This window comes from Schistocerca piceifrons, chromosome 1, assembly GCF_021461385.2.
Source record: "Schistocerca piceifrons isolate TAMUIC-IGC-003096 chromosome 1, iqSchPice1.1, whole genome shotgun sequence".
Lineage (NCBI taxonomy): Eukaryota > Metazoa > Arthropoda > Insecta > Orthoptera > Acrididae > Schistocerca > Schistocerca piceifrons.
In genome coordinates, this window is record NC_060138.1 from 1007429592 (window position 1) to 1007451607 (window position 22016).

Consider the following 22016-nt stretch of genomic DNA (forward strand, 5'->3'; position numbering starts at 1 on the left):
TCTGTCTTGACTAGGTTAATGCGTTTACTGTGTTACTCATGGCACCTCACATGCTTTCCTACACATTCCTGTTTTATTCATTATTAATCCTAATCCAGCATCTGTGTAGTTAATCCTGTACTCACTTTACTAGAAATCTCTTTCTTCCTGCAGGAGATTTCACTAATACCCACTATATATAACTTCAACGTACCAATTTCTCTATTAAAATGGAGGACTCTTATTCCTGGAAAATTTTATGCAAGAGGCTAGCAACACAATTATGTCATGCAGTGGAGTTGTATGTTCTCGGGAAAAATAACGACTGTAGCCGCTCGGAGTGCAACAAAGAAAGCATTTTTTGGCGGATTTTACATCATTCAGGCTGTTGCACTTGCAACTACTGAAAACGCTGCTGCTGCTGCTTCAGGAAATACGTGTTCGTCTGCCCTCTACACAGGTAGCCCTCGAAATTAATTGCACCTACATTAAGGCTATCCATATCGCAGAGGCAAACCACTCATCCCACCCCGACAAGGCCATAGTTCGTGGACGGAACATTATCGATGGATTATGGCCCGTTGTATATCAATGAAGACTCTTAATACTAGGATTACGATAAGCAGTAACGAAACGGAGCAATTCAGAACAATACTTTTTCGCATAGTCACGCTTTTCCAAGTTAGCGCGTTGGAGACTCATTATCTACCGTACGCCGATTGTCATTTATATCCCCAAGATTCGATCTGTGAGTGTCAGTCCTGCAGCAGACGGCTGCACCCAAAGGACAAAGGCTAGCGGTAGTCTACCCTGTGGACTCACCATGGAAAGCCCTTCCTACTTTTTTGGGCTACTAATCTGTGTGGCTCTCGTTTCAACAGGCGAGGTATGTTCCAAGAGAAATTCTCTTACATATGTTGTATTTTGCCTGTCTTATTAAGCGTCAGACTTACACATGTTTGAAACTTCCTATCAGATTAAAACTGTGTGCCCGACCGAGACTCGAACTCGGGACCTTTGCCTTCCGCGGGCAAGTGCTCTACCAACTGAGCTACCGAAGCACGACTCACGCCCGGTACCCACAGCTTTACTTCTGCCAGTACCTCGTCTCCTACCTTCCAAACTTTACAGAAGCTTTCCTGCGAACCTTGCAGAACTAGCACTCCTGAAAGAAACGATATTGCGGAGACATGGCTTAGCCACAGCCTGGGGGATGTTTCCAGAATGAGATTTTCACTCTGCAGCGGAGCGTGCGCTGATATGAAAATCTCATTCTGGAAACATCCCCCAGGCTGTGGCTAAGCCATGTCTCCGCAATATCCTTTCTTTCAGGAGTGCTAGTTCTGCAAGGTTCGCAGGAGAGCCTCTGTAAAGTTTGGAAGGTAGGAGACGAAGTACTGGCAGAAATAAAGCTGTGAGTACCGGCCGTGAGTCGTGCTTCGGTAGCTCAGTTGGTAGAGCACTTGCCCACGAAAGGCAAAGGTCCCGAGTTCGAGTCTCGGTTGGGCACACAGTTTTAATCTGCCAGGAAGTTTCATATCAGCGCAAACTCCGCTGCAGAGTGAAAATCTCATTCTGGTTACACATGTTTATGTTTATACACACGGCTACAACTAACAAAGAACCAGCCCTGACACGGTACCATGAGCAACGTATTTTTAGCGTTTGGTAGTCTAGGTATCATCCCGTCAAGTACTTTATATATGTTTTTGTAAGACATCTTTTCTTTCCACTGCTTTTATGGCGTTCTCCATGCCGCTACATCTTATCCTACTTTTTTCGTCTCTTCATATCTGTTGCACTTTTCGTCCTGGTAATTCCCTCCACAGCTATGATGACAGTATAATCTTCTTGTTGAAAACTGCATCTTCAGCTGTGCCAGTCAACTGCTAACATATCCATTACTTTGGCCATCTTGTCTAAGTTGAATGGGTGCAGTGATAAGCTCTAAGCCTGCCTCATCTTTCTTCACAGGAATTTGTCTTTAATGTTTTTCCAATTTTATTATAATTACTGCGTGACTTCTGTTTGTGTTTTATTATCATTAGTTTGAGGAATTCAGACACTTCATTTCTCAACTCATTGTCTAAGGTGTTGTTAGTTGGTGTTAAGATCTACGGTTTTTATTGTACTCTTCCTTCCATTAATAAGTAGAATGTGAAAAGCTGTACTCCGTTTCACTTACTCTTTATAGAGCCAAAGTGCTTTTGATTAAGAACTTTTTCATAGCACGAAGCTAAGAAAAGGATTTGGATGTGACATTTTTCCAGCACCCACCTTAAGCGATTTTGTGAAATCACAGGAAAGTTGAATTTGGACTTAAGCAAAATGAAATGAAGCTGAATTGGTGGACCAAAAATTATTCATATCTACATCTACATGGTTACTCTGCAATTCACACTTGAGTGCCTGGCAGAGGGTTCATCGAACCATTTTCATACTACTTCTCGACTGTTCCACTCTTGAATGGCGCGTGGGAAAAAGGAACACCTAAATCTTTCCTTTCGAGCTCTGATTTCTTTTATTTTATTATGATTATCATTTCTCCCTACGTAGGAGGGTGTCAAAAAATATTTTCGCATTCGGAAGAGAAAGTTGGTGATTGAAATTTCATAATTAGATCTCGCCGCAAAGAAAAGCGCCTTTGTTTCAGTGATTGCCACCCCAAATCGCGTATCATATCAGTGACACTCTCTCCCCTATTGTGCGATAACACGAAACGAGCTGTCTTTCTTTGCACTTTTTCGATGTCCTCCGTCAATCCTACCTGGTAAGGATCCCACACCGCGCAGCAATATTCCAGTAGAGGACGGACAAGTGTAATGTAGGCTGTCTCTTTAGTGGGTTTGTCGCACCTTCTAAGTGTTCTGCCAACAAAGCGTAGTCTTTGTTTCGCCTTCCCGACAGTATTATCTATGTGGTTTTTCCAATTTAAGTTGCTCGTAATTGTAATTCCAAGGTAATTAAGTCGAATTGCCACCCCTTAGATTTGTGTGATTTATCCTATACCCAAAATTTAACGGACTTCTTTTTGTACCCATGTGGATGACCTCGCACTTTTCTTTGTTTAGTGCCAATTGCCACTTTTCGCACCGTACAGAAATTCCCTCTAGATCATTTTGTAATTGAAATTGATCGTTTATCCGCAGCTCGTGGTCGCGCGGTAGCGTTCTCGCTTCCCGCGCCCGGGTTCCCGGGTACGATTCCGGCGGAGCCAGGGATTTTCTCTGCCTCGTGATGACTGGGTGTTGTGTGATGTCCTTAGGTTAGTTAGGTTTAAGTATTTCTAAGTTCTAGGGGACTGATGACCATAGCTGTTAAGTACCATAGTGCTCAGAGCCATTTTAACCATTTTGAATTGATCGTCTGATGATTTTACTAGACGTTAAATTACAGCGTAATCTGCAAACAATCTAAGGGGGCTGTTCAGATTATCACCTAGATCATTTATGTAAATCAGGAACAGCAGAGGGTCTATGACATTACCTAGCGCAACGCCAGATATCACTTTTGTTCTACTCGATGATTTACCGTCTATCACTACGAACTGTGACCTCTCTGAGAGGAAATCACGAATCCACAACTGAGACGATACTCCACATGCACGCAATTTGATTAATAGTCGCTTGTGAGGAACGGTATCAAACGTCTTCTGGAAATCTAGGAATATGGAATCGATCTGAGATCCCTTGTCGACGGCACTAATTACTTCATGGGAATAAAGAGCTAGCTGTGTCGCACAAGAACGATATTTTCTGAATCCGTGTTGGTTATGTATCAATAAGTCATTTTCTTCAAGGTGATTCATAATGCTCGAGTACAGTATATGCTTCAAAATCCTACTGCAAATTGAGGTCAGTGATATGGATCTGTAATTCAATGGATTACTCTATTTCCTTTCTTGAATATTAGTGTGGCCTGTGCTACTTTCCAGTCTTTAGGAACAGACCTTTCGTCAAGTGAGCGGTTGTATATGATTGCTAAGAATGGCGCTATTCTGTCTGCGTACTCTGAAAGGAACCTGATTGGTATACCATATGGACCGGAAGACTTGCCTTTCTTAAGTGATTAGAGTTGATTCGCAACACATAAGATATCTACTTTTACGTCAATCACGCTAACAGCTGTTCTGGTTACGAATTCTGGAATATTTACTTCGTTTTCTTTCGTGAAGGAATTACGGAAAACTGTATTTAGTAACTCCGCTTTAGTGGAACCATCATCGGTAACATTTCCATCGCTATCGCGCAGTGACGGTATTGACTGTTTTTTACCACTGGTGTACTTTATATACGACCAGAATTTCTTTGGGTTTTCTACCATATTGTGAGACATTGTTTCATTGTGGAAACTATTAGAAGCATCTCGCATTGACGTCCGCACTAAATTTCGAGCTTCCGTGAAACTTAGCCAGTCTTGGGGATTTTGCGTTCTTCTGAATTTGGCATGCTTTTTTCGTTGCTTCTGCAACAGTGTTCTGACGTGTTTCGTGTACCGTGGTGGATCAGTCCCGTTTCTTATTACTTTATACGGTATGAATCCATCCATTGGTGCCGATACTGTATCTTTAAATTTTAGCCATATCTGGTCTACACTTACTTAATTCAGTGGACCATAAAACTCTAGCTACACTACCTGAAACATAATAGTTATCTGCATGACCACAAATCAGCGGGATGTTTCTGCTATACAAGGCGCTCATTATTTATCGTCGAACGGTAAATAATTATACCGCACAATCGCTAAATTATGACCATGTACATACACTACTGGCCATTAAAATTGCTACACCACGAAGATGACGTGCTACAGACGCGAAATTTAACCGACAGGGAGAAGATGCTGTGATATGCAAATAATTAGCTTTTCAGAGCATCCACACAAGGTTGGCGCCGGTGGCGACACCTACAACGTGCTGACATGAGGAAAGTTTCCAACCGATTTCTCATACACAAACAGTAGTTGATCGGTGTTGCCTGGTGAAACGTTGTTGTGATGCCTCGTGTAAGAAGGAGAAATGCGTACCATCACGTTTCCGACTTTGATAAAGGTCGGATTCTAGCCTATCGCGATTGCGGTTTATCGTATCGTGACATTGAGCTCGCGTTGGTCGATATCCAATGACTGTTGGCAGAATATGGAATCGGTGGGTTCAGGAGGGTAATACGGAACGCCGTGCTGGATCCTAACGGCCTCGTATCACTAGCAGTCGAGATGACAGGCATCTTATCCTCATGGCTGTAACGGATCGTGCAACCACGTCTCGATCCCTGAGTCAACAGATAGGGACGTTTGCAAGACAACAACCATCTGCACGAACAGTTCGACGACGTTTGCAGCAGCATGGACTATCAGCTCGGAGACCATGGCTGCGGTTACCCTTGACGCAGCATCACAGACAGGAGCGCCTGCGATGGTGTACTCAACGACGAATCTGGGTGCACGAATGGAAAAACGTCATTTTTTCGGATGAATCCAGGTTCTGTTTACAGCATCATGATGGTCACATCCGTGTTTGGCGACATCGCGGTGAACGCAGATTGGAAGCGTGTATTCGTCATCGCCATATTGGCGTATCACCCGGCGTCATGGTATGGGGTGCCATTGGTTACACGTCTCGGTGACCTCTTGTTCGCATTGACGGCACTTTGAACAGTGGCCATTACATTTCAGATGTGTTACGACCCGTGGCTCTACCCTTCATTCGACCCCTGCGAAACCCTACATTTCAGCAGGTTAATGCACGACGGCATGTTGCAGGTTCTGTATGGGCCTTTCTGGATACAGAAAATGTTCGACTGCTTCCCTGGCGAGCATATACTCCAGATCTCTCACCAACTGAAAACGTCTAGTCAATGGTGGGCGAGCAACTGGGTCGTCACAATACGCCAGTCACTACTCTTAATGAACTGTGGTATCGTGTTAAAGCTGCGTGGGCAGCTGTACCGCCGGCCGCGGTGGTCTAACGGTTCTAGGCGCTCAGTTCGGAACTGCGCGACTGCTACGGTCGCAGGTTCGAATCCTGCCTCGGGCGTGGATGTGTGTGATGTCCTTAGGTTAGTTAGGTTTAAGTAGTTCTAAGTTCTAGGGGACTGATGACCACAGATGTTAAGTCCCATAGTGCTCAGAGCCATTTGAACCTTTTTTTTGCAGCTGTACCTGTACACGCCATCCAAGCCCTGTTTGACTCAATGCCCAGCCGTATCAAGGCCGTTATTACGGCCAGGGGTGGTTGTTCTGGGTACTGATTTCTCGGTATCTGTGTACCCAAATTGCGTGAAAATGTAATCACATGTCAGTTCTAGTGTAATATATTGGTCCAATGAATACCCGTTTATCATCTGCATTTCTTCTTGGTGTAGAAATTTTAATGGCCAGTAGTGTATACTGTCCAGTCACATTAATGAGACTCCTGACAAAAGGCTGAATAATCGCCTTCTGCACCGCAGCACGTTGCGGGACATGCTGGCAGAGAGTCAGTCAGGTTCTGGTGGGTACCGACAGCGATGTGGAGCTGTGCCGGCTCCGATGACATGGCCAGCCGCACTGGGTATCTCGGTTGAGGAGCTATGGCGCGAACAGCCAGGTCGAGCCAGTCCCACAGACTCTCGATTGGGCTTATATCCGTGGAGTTTGGTAGTCAGGGGAGTACAGTAAACTCGTCCTAGTACTCTTCCAATCACGGCCGTGCACTGCGAGAAGTATGTCACGTGCCTTGTGCTATTGGTAGATGCCATCGTGCAGAGGAAAAGCAGACTGCTTGTAGGTGTGAACATGGTCCGCGAGGATAGATGGACACTTGTGTTGATCCACTGTGCTTTCCAGAATGACGAAATAGTGAGATTCCTCAGACCATAATGCCCCCTCCTCCGGCCTGGATCTTTCCGAATTCTGTTCCAGGGTGTGCTTCTGGAAGTTTCACGCCGTACACGACAACGCACACGTGCACGATTCATCCGAAAAGGACATCTGTCGCCCTCAGTGGACACCTATTTCCGGTACTGGTACGTGCAAATTCCAGCCTTCGTCGCCGGTTAACAGCAGTCAGCATGGGTGCATGAAGCAAGCGCCAGTTGCATAGCACACACGCAGCATCGTTCGCTGAACGGACGTTGGCTACACCTTGGTTCATCTGGACAGTCAGTTGCTCAACAACTGCACAGAGTACGCGAAAGAACTTGCCCCCCTTCTAACAGCCGTGTACCGCAAGTCTCTAGAGGACTGAGGGTTCCAAATGATTGGAAAAGAGCACAGATAGTCCCAGTCTTCAAGAAGGGTCGTCGAGCAGATGCGCAAAAGTATAGACCTATATCTCTTACGTCGATCTCTTGTAGAATTTTAGAACATGTTTTTTGCTCGCGTATCATGTCATTTCTGGAAACCCAGAATCTACTATGTAGGAATCAACATGGATTCCGGAAACAGCGATCGTGTGAGACCCAACTCGCCTTATTTGTTCATGAGACCCAGAAAATATTAGATACAGGCTCCCAGGTAGATGCTATTTTTCTTGACTTCCGGAAGGCGTTCGATACAGTTACGCACTGTCGCCTGATAAACAAAGTAAGAGCCTACGGAATATCAGACCAGCTGTGTGGCTGGATTCAAGAGTTTTTAGCAAACAGAACACAGCATGTTGTTATCAATGGAGAGACGTCTACAGACGTTAAAGTAACCTCTGGCGTGCCACAGGGGAGTGTTATGGGACCATTGCTTTTCACAATATATATAAATGACTTAGTAGATAGTGTCGGAAGTTCCATGCGGCTTTTCGCGGATGATGCTGCAGTATACAGAGAAGTTGCAGCATTAGAAAATTGTAGCGAAATGCAGGAAGATCTGCAGCGGATAGGCACTTGGTGCAGGGAGTGGCAACTGACCCTTAACATAGACAAATGTAATGTATTGCGAATACATAGAAAGAAGGATCCTTTATTGTATGATTATACGATAGCGGAACAAACACTTGTAGCAGTTACTTCTGTAAAATATCTGGGAGTATGCGTGCGGAACGATTTGAGGTGGAATGATCATATAAAATTAATTGTTGGTAAGGCGGGTACCAGGTTGAGATTCATTGGGAGAGTGCTTAGAAAATGTAGTCCATCAACAAAGGAGGTGGCTTACAAAACACTCGTTCGACCTATACTTGAGTATTGCTCATCAGTGTGGGATCCGTACCAGATCGGTCTGACGGAGGAGATAGAGAAGATCCAAAGAAGAGCGGCGCGTTTCGTCACAGGGTTATTTGGTAACCGTGATAGCGTTACGGAGATGTTTAATAAACTTAAGTGGCAGACTCTGCAAGAGAGGCGCTCTGCATCGCGGTGTAGCTTGCTCGCCAGGTTTCGAGAGGGTGCGTTTCTGGATGAGGTTTCGAATATATTGCTTCCCCCTACTTATACCTCCCGAGGAGATCACGAATGTAAAATTAGGGAGATTAGAGCGCGCACGGAGGCTTTCAGACAGTCGTTCTTCCCGCGAACCATACGCGACTGGAACAGGAAAGGGAGGTAATGACAGTGGCACGTAAAGTGCCCTCCGCCACACACCGTTGGGTGGCTTGCGGAGTATCAATGTAGATGTAGATGTAGATGTCTTATATGAATGTGTGGTGTCTGTTGTTTCTCACGTGTCCGAAAAAACAGACACCACTCATTCATATAATGTGATAGGCCTAGCTGGGGAGTGAATCCACCATCTTCAGTGCAGATGCACAAACACGTCCGACCTCTGGTGGGAATGTCGGAAGAGCGAATATGGAGGAAATGGACAGGGGCTGCGGATAAGTGGCGCACAATGGGAGTGTGGGTCGGCCGTCAGGCGAGCCAAGGTAGTCCGTGTAGTTCCGATACACTATGTTCCGTTCCGGAGGGCGCAGTGGTCTATTAAGCAGGAGATCCTGGGTTCGAATCCCGGTCCGATACAGATTTTCACTCGTCGCCGCCAATTCCGCCTAATGTCCCAGTGCAGCTCACAGCAGTGATCTCTCCCCTTCCCTTTCCTTTCTTCCCCTCTCCACCTTCAATTTACATATAGTTGCACGTTTACTTGCCCGCACACATCTCGTTCACTCCAGTGATCTATGGCCCGGCACGGTATCCTTTCATCACTGCGCCACGCGAAAAGTTTACAGACTCGGCTATTTCCTGAAATGCTTCCGTACTTGGTCCTAAAGCCATTTTTCATACTGAGCGAGGTGGTGCAGTGGCTAGCACATTGGACTCGCATTCGGGAGGATGACGGTTCAATCGCGCGTCCGGCAATCCTGATTTAGGTTTTCCGTGATTTCCTAAATCGCTCCAGGCAAATGCCGGGATGGTTCCTTTGAAAGGGCACGGCCGTCTTCCTTCCCCGTCCTTCACTAATCCGATGAGACCGATGACCTCGCCGTCTGGTCTCCTTCCCAAACAACCGAAACTATAAAACAATTCTTCATAAATATGGGGACGGATTTCATTGTCTGGGAGAGGGAACTGGTTGAAATTCATCGGGACAGGGTATGGAGTTTATGCAGATGTAGAAACGGAGGGATGTGTGTGTGAGAAGGCGCAGAGCAGAGGCTTATCAGGGTTGCTGATCAGAGGGAAAACGATAGATTATTGAAATCTGGTTTGGAGATAGCACAGGAGACGCGGAGGTGTTCATTGTTGGTGAGGAGGGGTCAATATGAAGAATACACGATTAAATTTGTAAGTGATTAGTAGATATATAGGGTGCAATTATCAGTACCTGTTATTGCCATCTCTGGCAGCAAATCAGCTCTAAATTGGCTGGGCATCGAGTTGAACTAAGCTTGTATGTTAGACACAGTTACATTATCCCATGTGGGTTCAAGTCAGTGCCAGAATTCATCAATCATACAGCTTTATGAGTGATGATGAGGCAGTCTCTTGGCAACTCAACACCAGATGTATTCATCTAGACGTCGTGCTGGCCAGGGAAATCGTCCAACAGCCTTAATATCGAGGTGGCATGGGCGAGATAAGATCATGAATTATTGCGCTGAAAGATAATGTCACTAAGACATTGAAGTTAGAGCATAACCAACGGCCTTTAACGTCGTAATTTTAATGGCTATTGTCCAAATTACCGACAATGTGATCTAGAGGCGATGATGTTGTGTACCCAGTGGCACCTCACACCATCACGCCATGTACTGGGCACGTATGATAGTGACGAATGCAGTAAGTTGGTCTTCTCCGGCGCCTCCACACAGGCCTATGTCCATCGTAATGCTTTACACAGAACTGGTGCGACACATCCAGTATCCAGCATTGTCATTTGCACACTGCTGTCAGTGAGCCTCCCGCTGCTACCGCGTCGAGAGGAAGTGCAACAACAGTCGTTAGGCTGACATACCGTTGTGCTCCAGTCATCGTCATGCTGATCCTATGGATACTTACCTTGCTCTAAACAAGCCCGTTTCCTGACTAAAGGTACAAGAAAAGTCTGTACCATCCTACGTGGCTGGCTCATGGCGAGCTTAGAGATAGTATGCCCCTTCTCAACTGATTGAGTCCATATTCACATGACCGTCAGGGTGCGTTGACCAACGCGAACAGCAACATCTTGGAACGATAAGCCTCGGTCTTGACTGGGCACGATCATGCTGCAGTTGATTTGCGACACATGCTGCTAGGCATTTCTTCTTATTACACGAGATTTAACATGATCCTCTCACAAAAGGCCAATTGCCCAAATGCTACATATAAAAGAGAAAGCCACTTCTTAATATGCTATGTGATGAATAGTATCCGGATACCTGTCTAAAAATGACTTACAAGTTCGTGGCACCCTCCAGGCAGGCATACTTTTATTCAGGTGCTGGAAGGTTTCTTGGGGAATGGCAGTCCATTCTTCACGGAGTGCTGTACTGAGGAGAGGCATCGATGTCGGTCGGTGAGGACTGGCAAGAAGTCGGCGTTCCAAAACATGCCAAAGGTGTTCTATAGGGTTCAGGTCAGGTGTTTGTGAAGGTCAGTCCATTACAGGGATGTTATTGTAGTGTAACCACACTGCCATAGGCCGCGAATTATGAAAAGGTGGTCAATCGTGTTGAAAGATGCAATCGCCATCTGCGAATTGCTCTTCAACAGTGGGAATCAAGAAGGTCCTTAAAACATCATTGTAGGCCTGTGCTATAATAGTGCCACGCGAAACAACAAGGAGTGCAACCACCTCCATGAAAAACACGACCACACCATAACATCCGACAATAATGTGATATCATTGGGTATATTTTGAAAGATAAAAATCACAAACAGTTTTCATGACGAAAATTTACTACACTGGGAGAAAACAGTCAAAATCACAACTATTATGATCAATAACACATAAACAAGAGAAACTATACTTGGAAACAAAACGAATCGAGTACCGTAAAAATAAGGGCATCACGACACACAGTACGAAGTAAACATTTTTTGTTGCAGCTAAATTGAAGCTAGTATCTGAAAATACCCATGAGCTACTTAGCTCAAGTGGAGACCGAATAGATTTGTGTCAATAGTAAATCGGAACGGTTGTCACACAAAAAGAACTACAAATATTTATTGAAAAGAAAACGAATCGAGCACTGGAAGAAAGTGCTGTATCTGCAGCGGTACTCTCAATACGCAGCACAGACTAAAACGAAATTAGTCGTAAGAAACTCAAAGCTTGTATCCAAAACTACTCTCTAGCTTTTTATCTCAAATGGAGACAGCAGAACACTATTACGAATACATGTGTGTATCGTGAGTATATCAAAACAGTAATCACAAACAGAAATTCAGCTGTTTACCGAAAAAAATAAAACAAACTGAATTAAAAAAACACTTCCACGATAAAAATATGAATGAAAAAAATTTATATATTTATCGCAAAGAAAAAAGACTGATAAATCTACCGAATATCATAATTTCCCTGAAAGAGAAATACTTCGTTTCTCATACTCAACAGAGTTTAAAAATATAGATTTCCTCGAAATCAATGAAAACAACACAATAATCAACGCGGCAAAAAAATGCAGTTCAAAATGCGCACCAAGAAGTGACGTCACAGTAACCATTGCCATTACGTCACTAGGTCAAACGCGATGGTTGCTATAACTGGTTCCTCTTGGCCCCTAGTTCCCAAGTCATAATCATGGCGATCTGAATCTTTCCACAAATGATCAGTGCAACATACACTGCAACAAAAGCTCAATATACACTTCTTCGGTTCTGTGTCTCATGTTCCCTTTCTTAACATGTAACCAGTCTTCCTCTGTTTACAAGGCATGGAGTCTAGTTTCTTTAAGAGTATTTGTTTTGCAAAAACCAATAGTTTTAGAAATACAGAAACGCCATCAAAATCACGAAGATCAAAGAACTGCCTCGTGGGTAAAGTAGCCCAGAAAGCGCACACCGAAATCCACGGAGGAATCTACCGGCCAGCGCAGCAAGTTGAATATGGACAAGAGCGTCTCAGTTTAGGAGTGATTTCGGAGCACGGTTTACATGTACACAAGATATATGTTTATAACAACCGTCCCATATTCTTGAAGGCTGTAGTACTTTCAACGTTAGAAAAAACTCATAAAATTTGCTCGGAAGCAAATACTTTTTGAGATATGTGCCGTTCTGACCCACATAGCTATCTGTCTGTTAACATTACAGGAGGCGCTCAAATGTAGTTACCACTCATCCTTACACATATTTCGGCCCTCGCACTCAAATAATCACTAACTCCTGCGAAGACGTCTGGATGGCCGGCCGGGGTTGCCGAGCGGTTCTAGGCGCTACAGTCTGGGATCGCACGACCGCTACGGTCGCAGGTTCGAATCCTGCCTCACGAATGGATGTGTGTGATGTCCTTAGGTTAGTTCAGTTGAAGTAGTTCTAAGTTCTAGGGGACTGATGACCTCAGAAGTTAAGTCCCATAGTGCTCAGAGCCATTTGAACCACGTCAGGATGATTTGGTCACATGCGTGGGTCATATTCTACTGCAACGTCTGCACATTGTTGATGGGTGTCGAACATATCAAATTTGAGTGTCACCGTAGCCCTAAATATACATGATTGAGGTCAGGTCAACGGGTTGGCCATACTGCTGGTCCTCTTCAACTAATCTATTGTTCATTAAACCTTTGTTTCAGGTACTGTCATATCAGGCGTACCTAGTAATTGAGGTGGTGCACTATCGTGCACAAGCAACATACGTTGTCTTTCCGTTAGGGTAATGTTATACAACTGAACGTGTAGTTAGTCCTATCGAAAAGGGCCAGCCGGCCGAAGTGGCCGTGCGGTTCTGGGCGCTGCAGTCTGGAGCCGAGCGACCGCTACGGTCGCAGGTTCGAATCCTGCCTCGGGCATGGATGTGTGTGATGTCCTTAGGTTAGTTAGGTTTCATTAGTTCTAAGTTCTAGGCGACTGATGACCTCAGACGTTAAGTCGCATAGTACTCAGAACCATTTGAACCATTTTTGAAAAGGGCGATAAACAGGACTTTTTAGATTGTTTGGTAAAATTTATCGTCTTTTTAGTCTTGACACTCGTAATTCCTGTCCACATATTGATAACACAATGATTTTGTTACCTTATTTCCACGAGCTCTCAAAGATTTGCATTTGCCCACACTTGATTATTGCGGTTCAGTGACAAGCACAACCAATAAGGAATGAGCGTATACCATTCAGCCCATATATCTATAAGTTTCCGGACTTAACGTTTATAGGACTTTTTTCTAGTTTTTAGCTGTGATATCTCCTATAAGAATATGTTTTTAAACATCCTGTATAATGCGGCGATTACGGTATATTGTACCCAGCAAACATGGCTGGTGAACAGAATTAAAGAAGAAAGATAGGGCGATAGGGTCACTGCTGACGATTTGTGGGAGTGATAACCGACGCCTGATATTCAAGCACAAACCGCCTCGATACCGTTCATCGGCCAAGCGACCATATCAGTTTATAGTGTCTTCTCTGGCTCGAGTGTGCCACTCTACAGTCGGATGTTACTGAAATTATGTTTAGAAACGTTGTCCTAAGTCATATCTACGAGCTGAGCTTTAGCTGTTATGCAAATATTACATTCTTTCCCACTGAAGCATTTACAATGGCGCTCTTATATTTCCACCCGCATTTCTCTTTCTCTGACCAGAAAAGTACCATAAAATGTAAGTAATTATGAGTTCAGAAACAATTCCTTTCCTTAATTAGCATCAAATTATATATTTATCTGAAGCGACTTGCAGAGGAAATTGGGATAACATGCATTAGAAAATGATCAAACTACGTACTACGTCTATGCCTGTTCAGTGATCATGTAACAAATACTCGTATTTCTTCGTGTTGATAGAAAGTAGCAACTGATTTTTAAGACTTTTGAGCATCATGTATCCAAACGACCCTACGCACGAAATACGAAGGCTATCTTTTTTTCAACTTCCGATCTGTCGCGAAATGGAAACCACAATGAAAATAAAAAAGTTTTAACTACATCTTGGAATACTCTCTTTGAAATTCTGAAGGTGGCAGGGGTAAAGTACAAGGAGCGAAAGGCTATTTACAATTTGTACAGAAACCAGATGGCAGTTATAAGAGTCGAGGGGCACGAAAGGGAAGCAGTGGTTGGGAAGGGAGTAAGACAGGGTTGTAGCCTCTCCCCGATGTTGTTCAATCTGTATATTGAGCAAGCAGTAAAGGAAACAAAAGAAAAATTCGGAGTAGGTATTAAAATCCATGGAGAAGAAATAAAAACTTTGAGGTTCGCCGATGACATTGTAATTCTGTCAGATACAGCAAAGGACTTGGAAGAGCAGTTGAACGGAATGGACAGTGTCATGAAAGGAGGGTATAAGATGAACATCAACAAAAGCAAAACGAGGACAATAGAATGTAGTCGAATTAAGTCTGGTGATGCTGAGGGAATTAGATTAGGAAATGAGACACTTAAAGTAGTAAAGGAGTTTTGCTATTTGGGGAGCAAAATAATTGATGATGGTCGAAGTAGAGAGGATATCGAATGTAGACTGGCAATGGCAAGGAAAGCATTTCTGAAGAAGAGAAATTTGTTAACCTCGAGTATTGATTTAAGTGTCAGGAAATCGTTCCTGAAAGTATTTGTATGAAGCGTAGCCACGTATGGAAGTGAAACATGGACGATAACTAGCTTGGACAAGAAGAGAATAGAAGCTTTCGAAATGTGGTGTTACAGAAGAATGCTGAAGACTAGATGGGTAGATCATATAACTAATGAGGTGGTATTGAATAGGATTGGGGAGAAGAGAAGTTTGTGGCACAACTTAACTAGAAGAATGGATCGGTTGGTAGGACATGTTCTGAGGCATCAAAGGGTCACCAATTTAGTATTGGAGGGCAGCGTGGAGGGTAAAAATCGTAGAGGGAGACCAAGAGATGAATACACTAAGCAGATTCAGAAGGATGAAGAAGCTTGCACAGGATAGAGTAGCATGGAGAGCTGCATCAAACCAGTCTCAGGACTGAAGACCACAACAACAACAACTTCCATCTGCTTCTCTACATTGTCGCTGCTCCAACTTAGACACTTGTCGTAACATGGTTCCAACTTTCCAATATTCTCGTCATATAAAGCAGTCGCCTGTGATTTTCCTCGATTCCCTACGCTGGTGTGGAGCTCGGTATATGTGCGTAAATGCTGTCCTCATGTGAGCTGTCCATGAAAGTCAGAGGGATACAAGTCCAGGTTGTTTGGCGGGTTATCAAAAACTTCCCATCGGAAACGTTGCAGGAGCATCTTTGCTGCACCTGCAGTTTGCAGACTTGTCGTGATGAGGGAAATGTATGACACGTATTATGCAGACTGCATGAAGTCAGGCGAAACCCTTCGGAGGACTTCCAACTTGGCAGGAGACGCTAGCCATTTTTACGTACTCACTGTGGGCTCAGAACTGAAATATGCAACGTGACACGATAGAAAAGCATAATAGAGGCATCGTGCAACGCAAATGCGCATGGCTTCACTGAATTTTCACTGTGGTTTTAATTTCGTGACCGATCGGACGGTGAAAGAAATAGCAATCGTAGGAAATGCAGGAAATGTGTGACGTTAATGCATTTTTTGTAAACCACTGAACAGCAGAGTTATGCAAAATACTTTGTGTACGTAATAATTAAGTAATGAAACTGGCTCAGTCTTTTAGTCACCAAGTGAAACGTATTCATAATAGCTGAGCAAACAGACAACAGATAATAACAGCCGTTGATGTTTTTTCTCAGGCGACAGATGTGTTCGCAAAGGTGGAACAAGGGCTCCTGAGAGGTGTCCGCACCACTAGCATCCTTGGAACAGAGTACAACAGGTTCTTCGGAGTGCCTTATGCTGCGCCACCGGTGGGAGATCTCCGCTTTCGGGTGAGTACTGCAAAAGTAATTTAACTGTTTAGTCTTATGTATTTGAAAATACTGAGAAAACTGAATGATTAATGAATGCAAAATCTGTGATAGATGTAATTCTGAAATACGGATGAAACTTATACGTCTATATTTTGTCAATCAATGACATATAATAATTAAATAAGTCTGCGATGATAATTGCTCTAGATAATGCGATACTACGTCCTGATCGCTTTTTAATTATATAAACTTTATTATTTTTTGCGCCTTCAACATCAAGCCATCTTGAGCGTCATATTACGAAGACATCAATACACAGCCAATGTACATGTCTCAGTAGCCAAAACGCATAAAATTGTAAATTTTATACATTACAAGAGCAACCAGGACAAGTTATTACATATGCAGTATATTTTATTTATTTACGCGCAGAATGAATAGAAGAGTGAAAGAAGTGCCTTAGGTCAATGTTTAAGCTAATATACGGCTTATATTCGCTCTCAGAGGAGCCGTGTTGAGCCTCAGAGAGAGTTTGTTGACGTAGAGAAGATTACGTCATCTCAGCATACAGAGACCAATCGATTGACGAAGGATTTTGCTTTAAAAGCCAGGACAGCACGTCGCCCGAAGTCTGGGTGCAGCGCAGGATCTTCACGGGGGCTCAAGAACGATAGCTCAGGATAACCATTAGTTCGTTTATTCTATAGTCGTCTTGCGAATTTCTTCTTACTTTCATGTTACATACACACAGAAAAAAAGTTTTGCATCACCTAGGTTCCGAGAGTTTCGGAACCTGTACAGAAAATTGGAATAGAGATCAACATAAACATCATTTTTATTGGTCATGAAAACCTCATATTGCATTACCATCATACAGCGAGACCTTCAGAGGTGGTGGTCCAGATTTCTGTACTCACCAGCACCTCTAATAGTAGCACGTCCTCTTTCTTTGATGCATGCCTATATTCGTCGTGGCATACTGTCGACAAGTTCATCAAGGCACTGTTGGTCCAGATTGGCCCACTTCTCAACGGCGAAATTGGAAATGGGAAATTTGTGCTAAGGTCTTATGGGACCAAACTGCGAAAGTCATCGCTCCCTAAGCTTACGCACTACACAATCTAACTAATCTAACTTAAATTAACTTACGCTAAGGACAACACACATCTCTGATCGGGGGGAAGGGGGGGGGGGGCTACCCTGCGCGGCCCTCAAGGGCGATTCGGCGTAGATCCCACAGAGTGATTGGCGGGTCACGTCGTCCATAAGAAGCCTTTTTCAGTCTATCACAGGCATGTTCTATAGGGTGCATGCCAGGAGAACATGCTGGCCACTCTAGTCGAGCGATGTCGCTATCCTGAAGGAAGTCATTCACATGATGTGCACAATGGGGGCGCAAATTGTCGTCTATGAAGACGAATGCCTCGCCAATATGCTGCCAATATGGTTACACTATCGGTCGGAGGATGGCATTCGCGTATCGTACAGGCTTCCATGGCCAGCGGCGTACGTCGGCCCCACATACTGCCACCCAAAACATCAGGGAACCTCCACCTTGCTGCACTCCATGGACAGTGTGTTGCCTCCAAACACGTCTCCGTCGATTGTCTGGTTGAAGGCATTTGCGTCACTCATCGATGAAGAGAACATAATGCCAATCCTGAGCGGTCCATTCGACATGTTGTTGGCCCACCTGTACCGCGCTGCATGGTGTCGTGGTTGCAAAGATGGACCTCGCCATGGACATCGGGAGTGAAGTTGCGCGTCATCCAGCCTACTGCGCACAGTTTGAATCGTAACACGACGTCATGTGGCTGCACGAAAAGCATTATTCAACATGGTGGCGTTGCTGTCAGGGTTCTTCCGACAGCGGTCATCCACTGCAGTAGTAGCCCTTGGGTGGCCTGAGCGAGGCATGTCATCGACAATTCCTGTCTCTATGTATCTCCTCCATGTCCGAGCAACATCTCCTTGGTTCACTTTGAGACGCCTGGACACTTCCCTTGTTGAGAGCCCTTCCTGGCACAAAGTAACAATGCGGACGCGGTATTGACGGTCTAGGCATGGTTGAACTATAGACAACACGAGCCGTGTACCTCCTTCCTGGTGGAATGACTGGAACTGATCGGCTGTCGGACCCCCTCCGTCTAATAGGTGCTGCTCATGCATGGTTGTTTACATCTTTTGGCGGGTTTAGTGACGTCTCTGAACAGTCAAAGGGACTGCGTCTGAGATATAATATCCACCCCAACGTCTATATTCAGGAGTTCTGGGAACCGGGGTGTTGAAAAACTTGTTTTCATGTGTGTATAAAAAGCAGTGTCGTCCAGTAAATATGTACTAATCAGAAAATCTCCAGTTCGAATTTCATCACGATCTGGATCATGTAAAGGATGCTTTACGCCACAGAAACCTTGCTGGAAGAGTAAGTAGATATCATCTTCAGGTAGCTGAGTATTCATTAGGATTCAGCAGATTTGTCGCATCTCCATTGACAGTGTATAATTTGACAGAGATATTCGATCCCAAACTTTAAACCGCCACATAGAGGAAGATCGAGTAGTTCCAGACACGAAAGATTTCGAAATTATATTATTTTCATACATTATTTAATAAGATTAAAAATTCGGTGTTGCTTTATTTATATTTTCTTCACCATTTATTTTTGGTCGTTTAAAACTTTAGTAACGAGTAGAAAAGCTATTTTCGTTGCAAAAATGTTTTACATGGATCGTAAATGATTATATACTTGAACTTCGCCTTCATCTCACCTAATATACCAAAAGATCTGTCACCTTATTCCTTGCTGAAAACTGCTGCTCGCTGCAAACTCGTCGATTCAGTTGTGTTCGACTCCCCTTGCATTACCAAGTTACGTGTTCCTGTTGTCTGGCTGTAAGCCGGCCGGGGTGGCCGAGCGGTTCTAGGCGCTACAGTCTGGAACCGCGCGACTGCTACGGTCGCAGGTTTGAATCCTGCCTCGGGCATGGATGTGTGTGTTGTCCTTAGGTTAGTTAGGTTTAAGTAGTTCTAAGTTCTAGGGGACTGATGACCTCAGAAGTTAAGTCCCATAGTGCTCAGAGCCATCTGAACCATTTTTTTTCTGGCTGTAACAGACAGATCGCACACGCGAGGGCTGTGGTTGGAGATTCGCAAGCCTGTGACACTTCACACAAAGTTTCTTTAGACGAGTTATACCTGGTATCTTCTCAAGATATCTTTCTCGAAGCAGATGATAGCACCGGATTGTGGACTCGGAGTTGTTGTAGCGCTGTTCGATGAAAACAGTTGGAAACTGAGGATTTAAATGCAGTAAAGAAAACATCATGTATTTTATGGGATCCATGTTTTATTATGATCTGTAAATCTTTCCACAGCACCGCGATCAAATAAAATTCAAATAAAATTATTTCTGCTCTCTTTGATTGCAGGTTTATATAGAATTTTGATCGTCCGTGGCAGTAATTAAAATTTATTCTGCGCGGCTGACATTAGCTTCGTAGTCACATTCGCGTCCGATCACGACACGTTTAATAATGTGATTTTCGGTAACAAATGGCCACTGCCATCACAATCGTGGTCGATTACTTCGTGCGTCATCCGATATCCTCTTTAATAAACAATTAATTTACTTCACAATCGTTAATTTCTACACCGTGACTACCCATACACGACCCATAGCCGTGGCTATCTCCATTAGATTGGGATTACTATCAATGAAACTGGAGTTCTCTAGCGATGCAAGGTAGCTTCTGGCACGAGTGTTTTAGCCAATCACAGCAAAGGAAATTTCTTGCTACTTATGAGGTGAAGCTCTGCTTAGTCAATAGGAAACGAGGACGCTGTTACCAGGTGGGTGACACTGTGATACGTCAGCGAAACGCCACAAGAAAACGAACCACCACAGCCGTATAATCAAAGAAATTTATTTCAAATGTTTAGTTTCCGCGCAACACTTACGCCTTCTTCAGGTACACTATAACTAAAAGAGTACTTTCATTTTGGCCAATGTTTACACTCCTGGTGTATGCAATTCACAATTCACAACAATTAGCATTATATGGGTTATACGACACGCGGGCCAAGGAATGTAAACATTCTTTTGATTGTAATGAACCCGAAGATGACGTTAGTATTGCGCTGAAACTAGTTGTTCGAAATAAAGTTTGTTGATGATACGGCTGTGGAGATTCGTTTCCTTCACTTATTGCACCATATTGCGAATATTGCTTACCCATTCTAAAGTAACTGTTACATCTACATCTACATGGATACTCTGCAAATCACATTTAAGTGCGTGGCAGAGGGTTCATCGAACCACCTTCACAATTCTCGTATAGCGCGCGGAAAGAAAGAACGCCTATACCTTTCCGTACGAGCTCTGATTGCCCTTATTTTATCTTCGTGATCGTTCCTCCCTATGTAGGTCGATGTCAACAAAATATTTTCTCATTCGGAGGAGAAAGATGGTGATTGGAATTTCGTGAGAATATTCCGCCGCAACGAAAAACGCCTTTCTTTTAATGATGTCCAGCCCAAATCCTGTTTTCTGTGACACTCTCTCCCATATTTCGCGATAATACAAAACGTGCTGCCTTTCTTTGAACTTTTTCGATGTACTCCGTCAGTCCTATCTTATAAGGATCCCACACCTCGCAGAAGTATTCTAAAAAGAGGACGGACAAGCGTAGTGTAGACAGTCTCCTTAGTAAGTCTGTTATATTTTCTAAGTGTCCTACCAATAAAACGCAGTCGTTGGTTAGCCTTCCCCGCAGCATTTTATATGTGTTCTTTCCAATTTAAGTTGTTCGTAATTGTAATACCTAGGTATTTAGTTGAATTTACAGCTTTTAGATTAGACTGATTTATCGTGTAACCGAAGTTTAACGAATTCCTTTTAGCATTCATGTCGATGACCTCACACTTTTCGTTATTTAGGGTCAACTGCCACTTTTCTAAATCGTTTTGCAGTTCATTTTTGATCTTCTGATGACTTTATTAGTCGATAAACGACAGCATCATCTGCAAACAACCGAAGACGGCTGCTCAGATTGTCTCCAAAATCGTTTATATAGATAAGGAACAGCATGGGCTTATAACACTACCTTGCGGAACGCCAGAAATCACTTCTGTTTTACTCGATGACTTACCGTGAATTACTACGAACTGTGACATTCTCTGACAGGAAATCATAAATCCAGTCGCATAACTGAGACGATATTCGATAACCACGTAATTTCACTACATCTTTCCATAAAATCATAGTGAAAGTCTTTACCTCATTTCGTTTTTCACTTACTTAACCGAGGCCTTATTTTCAGTTGCTCTGCAAATTTTTACACTAGATTTAGAAAAGCTGGCTACCTAAATTTTTAACATGAACGGACAATATTGTTTTCTTCTCACCAGGTTTCATGGTCACAAGTTTGTTTTGCATTAAAACATCTTGGAGCTGAGTATTGGTTCTGAATACTCCATACTCACAATTCTGATTCTCATTTCAAGAAATCGTAAATCAGACTTTTCCTACGATTTCTTTTAAGTTAATTTATGTCCTTATTTCTCCCCCTCCGCTTGGTAAGTAAGAAGCGTAAAAATTTAACTTTTTTTTGTACTATCTGTTCTGTCTAGTACAGCACGAAATCATCCGATAAAAGCAGAGATAACCGCTGGTAGTTATCATTCTCAGTGTTCT

General features: G+C 43.6%; 1 protein-coding gene and 1 non-coding gene across 2 annotated transcripts in view; one reads left to right on the forward strand and one right to left on the reverse strand.

Annotated features, from left to right (window-relative positions):
* LOC124777148 (esterase B1-like) overlaps positions 1 to 22016 on the forward strand; it is a 125372-nt gene that overhangs the window by 23556 nt on the left and 79800 nt on the right. Inside the window, exon 2 of the mRNA XM_047252451.1 lies at positions 16205 to 16339. Coding sequence (XP_047108407.1) covers positions 16205 to 16339 — 135 coding nt within the window. The remainder of the gene's footprint in view (positions 1 to 16204; positions 16340 to 22016) is intronic.
* Positions 967 to 1041, reverse strand: Trnap-cgg. The gene has a single exon. It is a non-coding gene; the product is annotated as a tRNA-Pro (tRNA).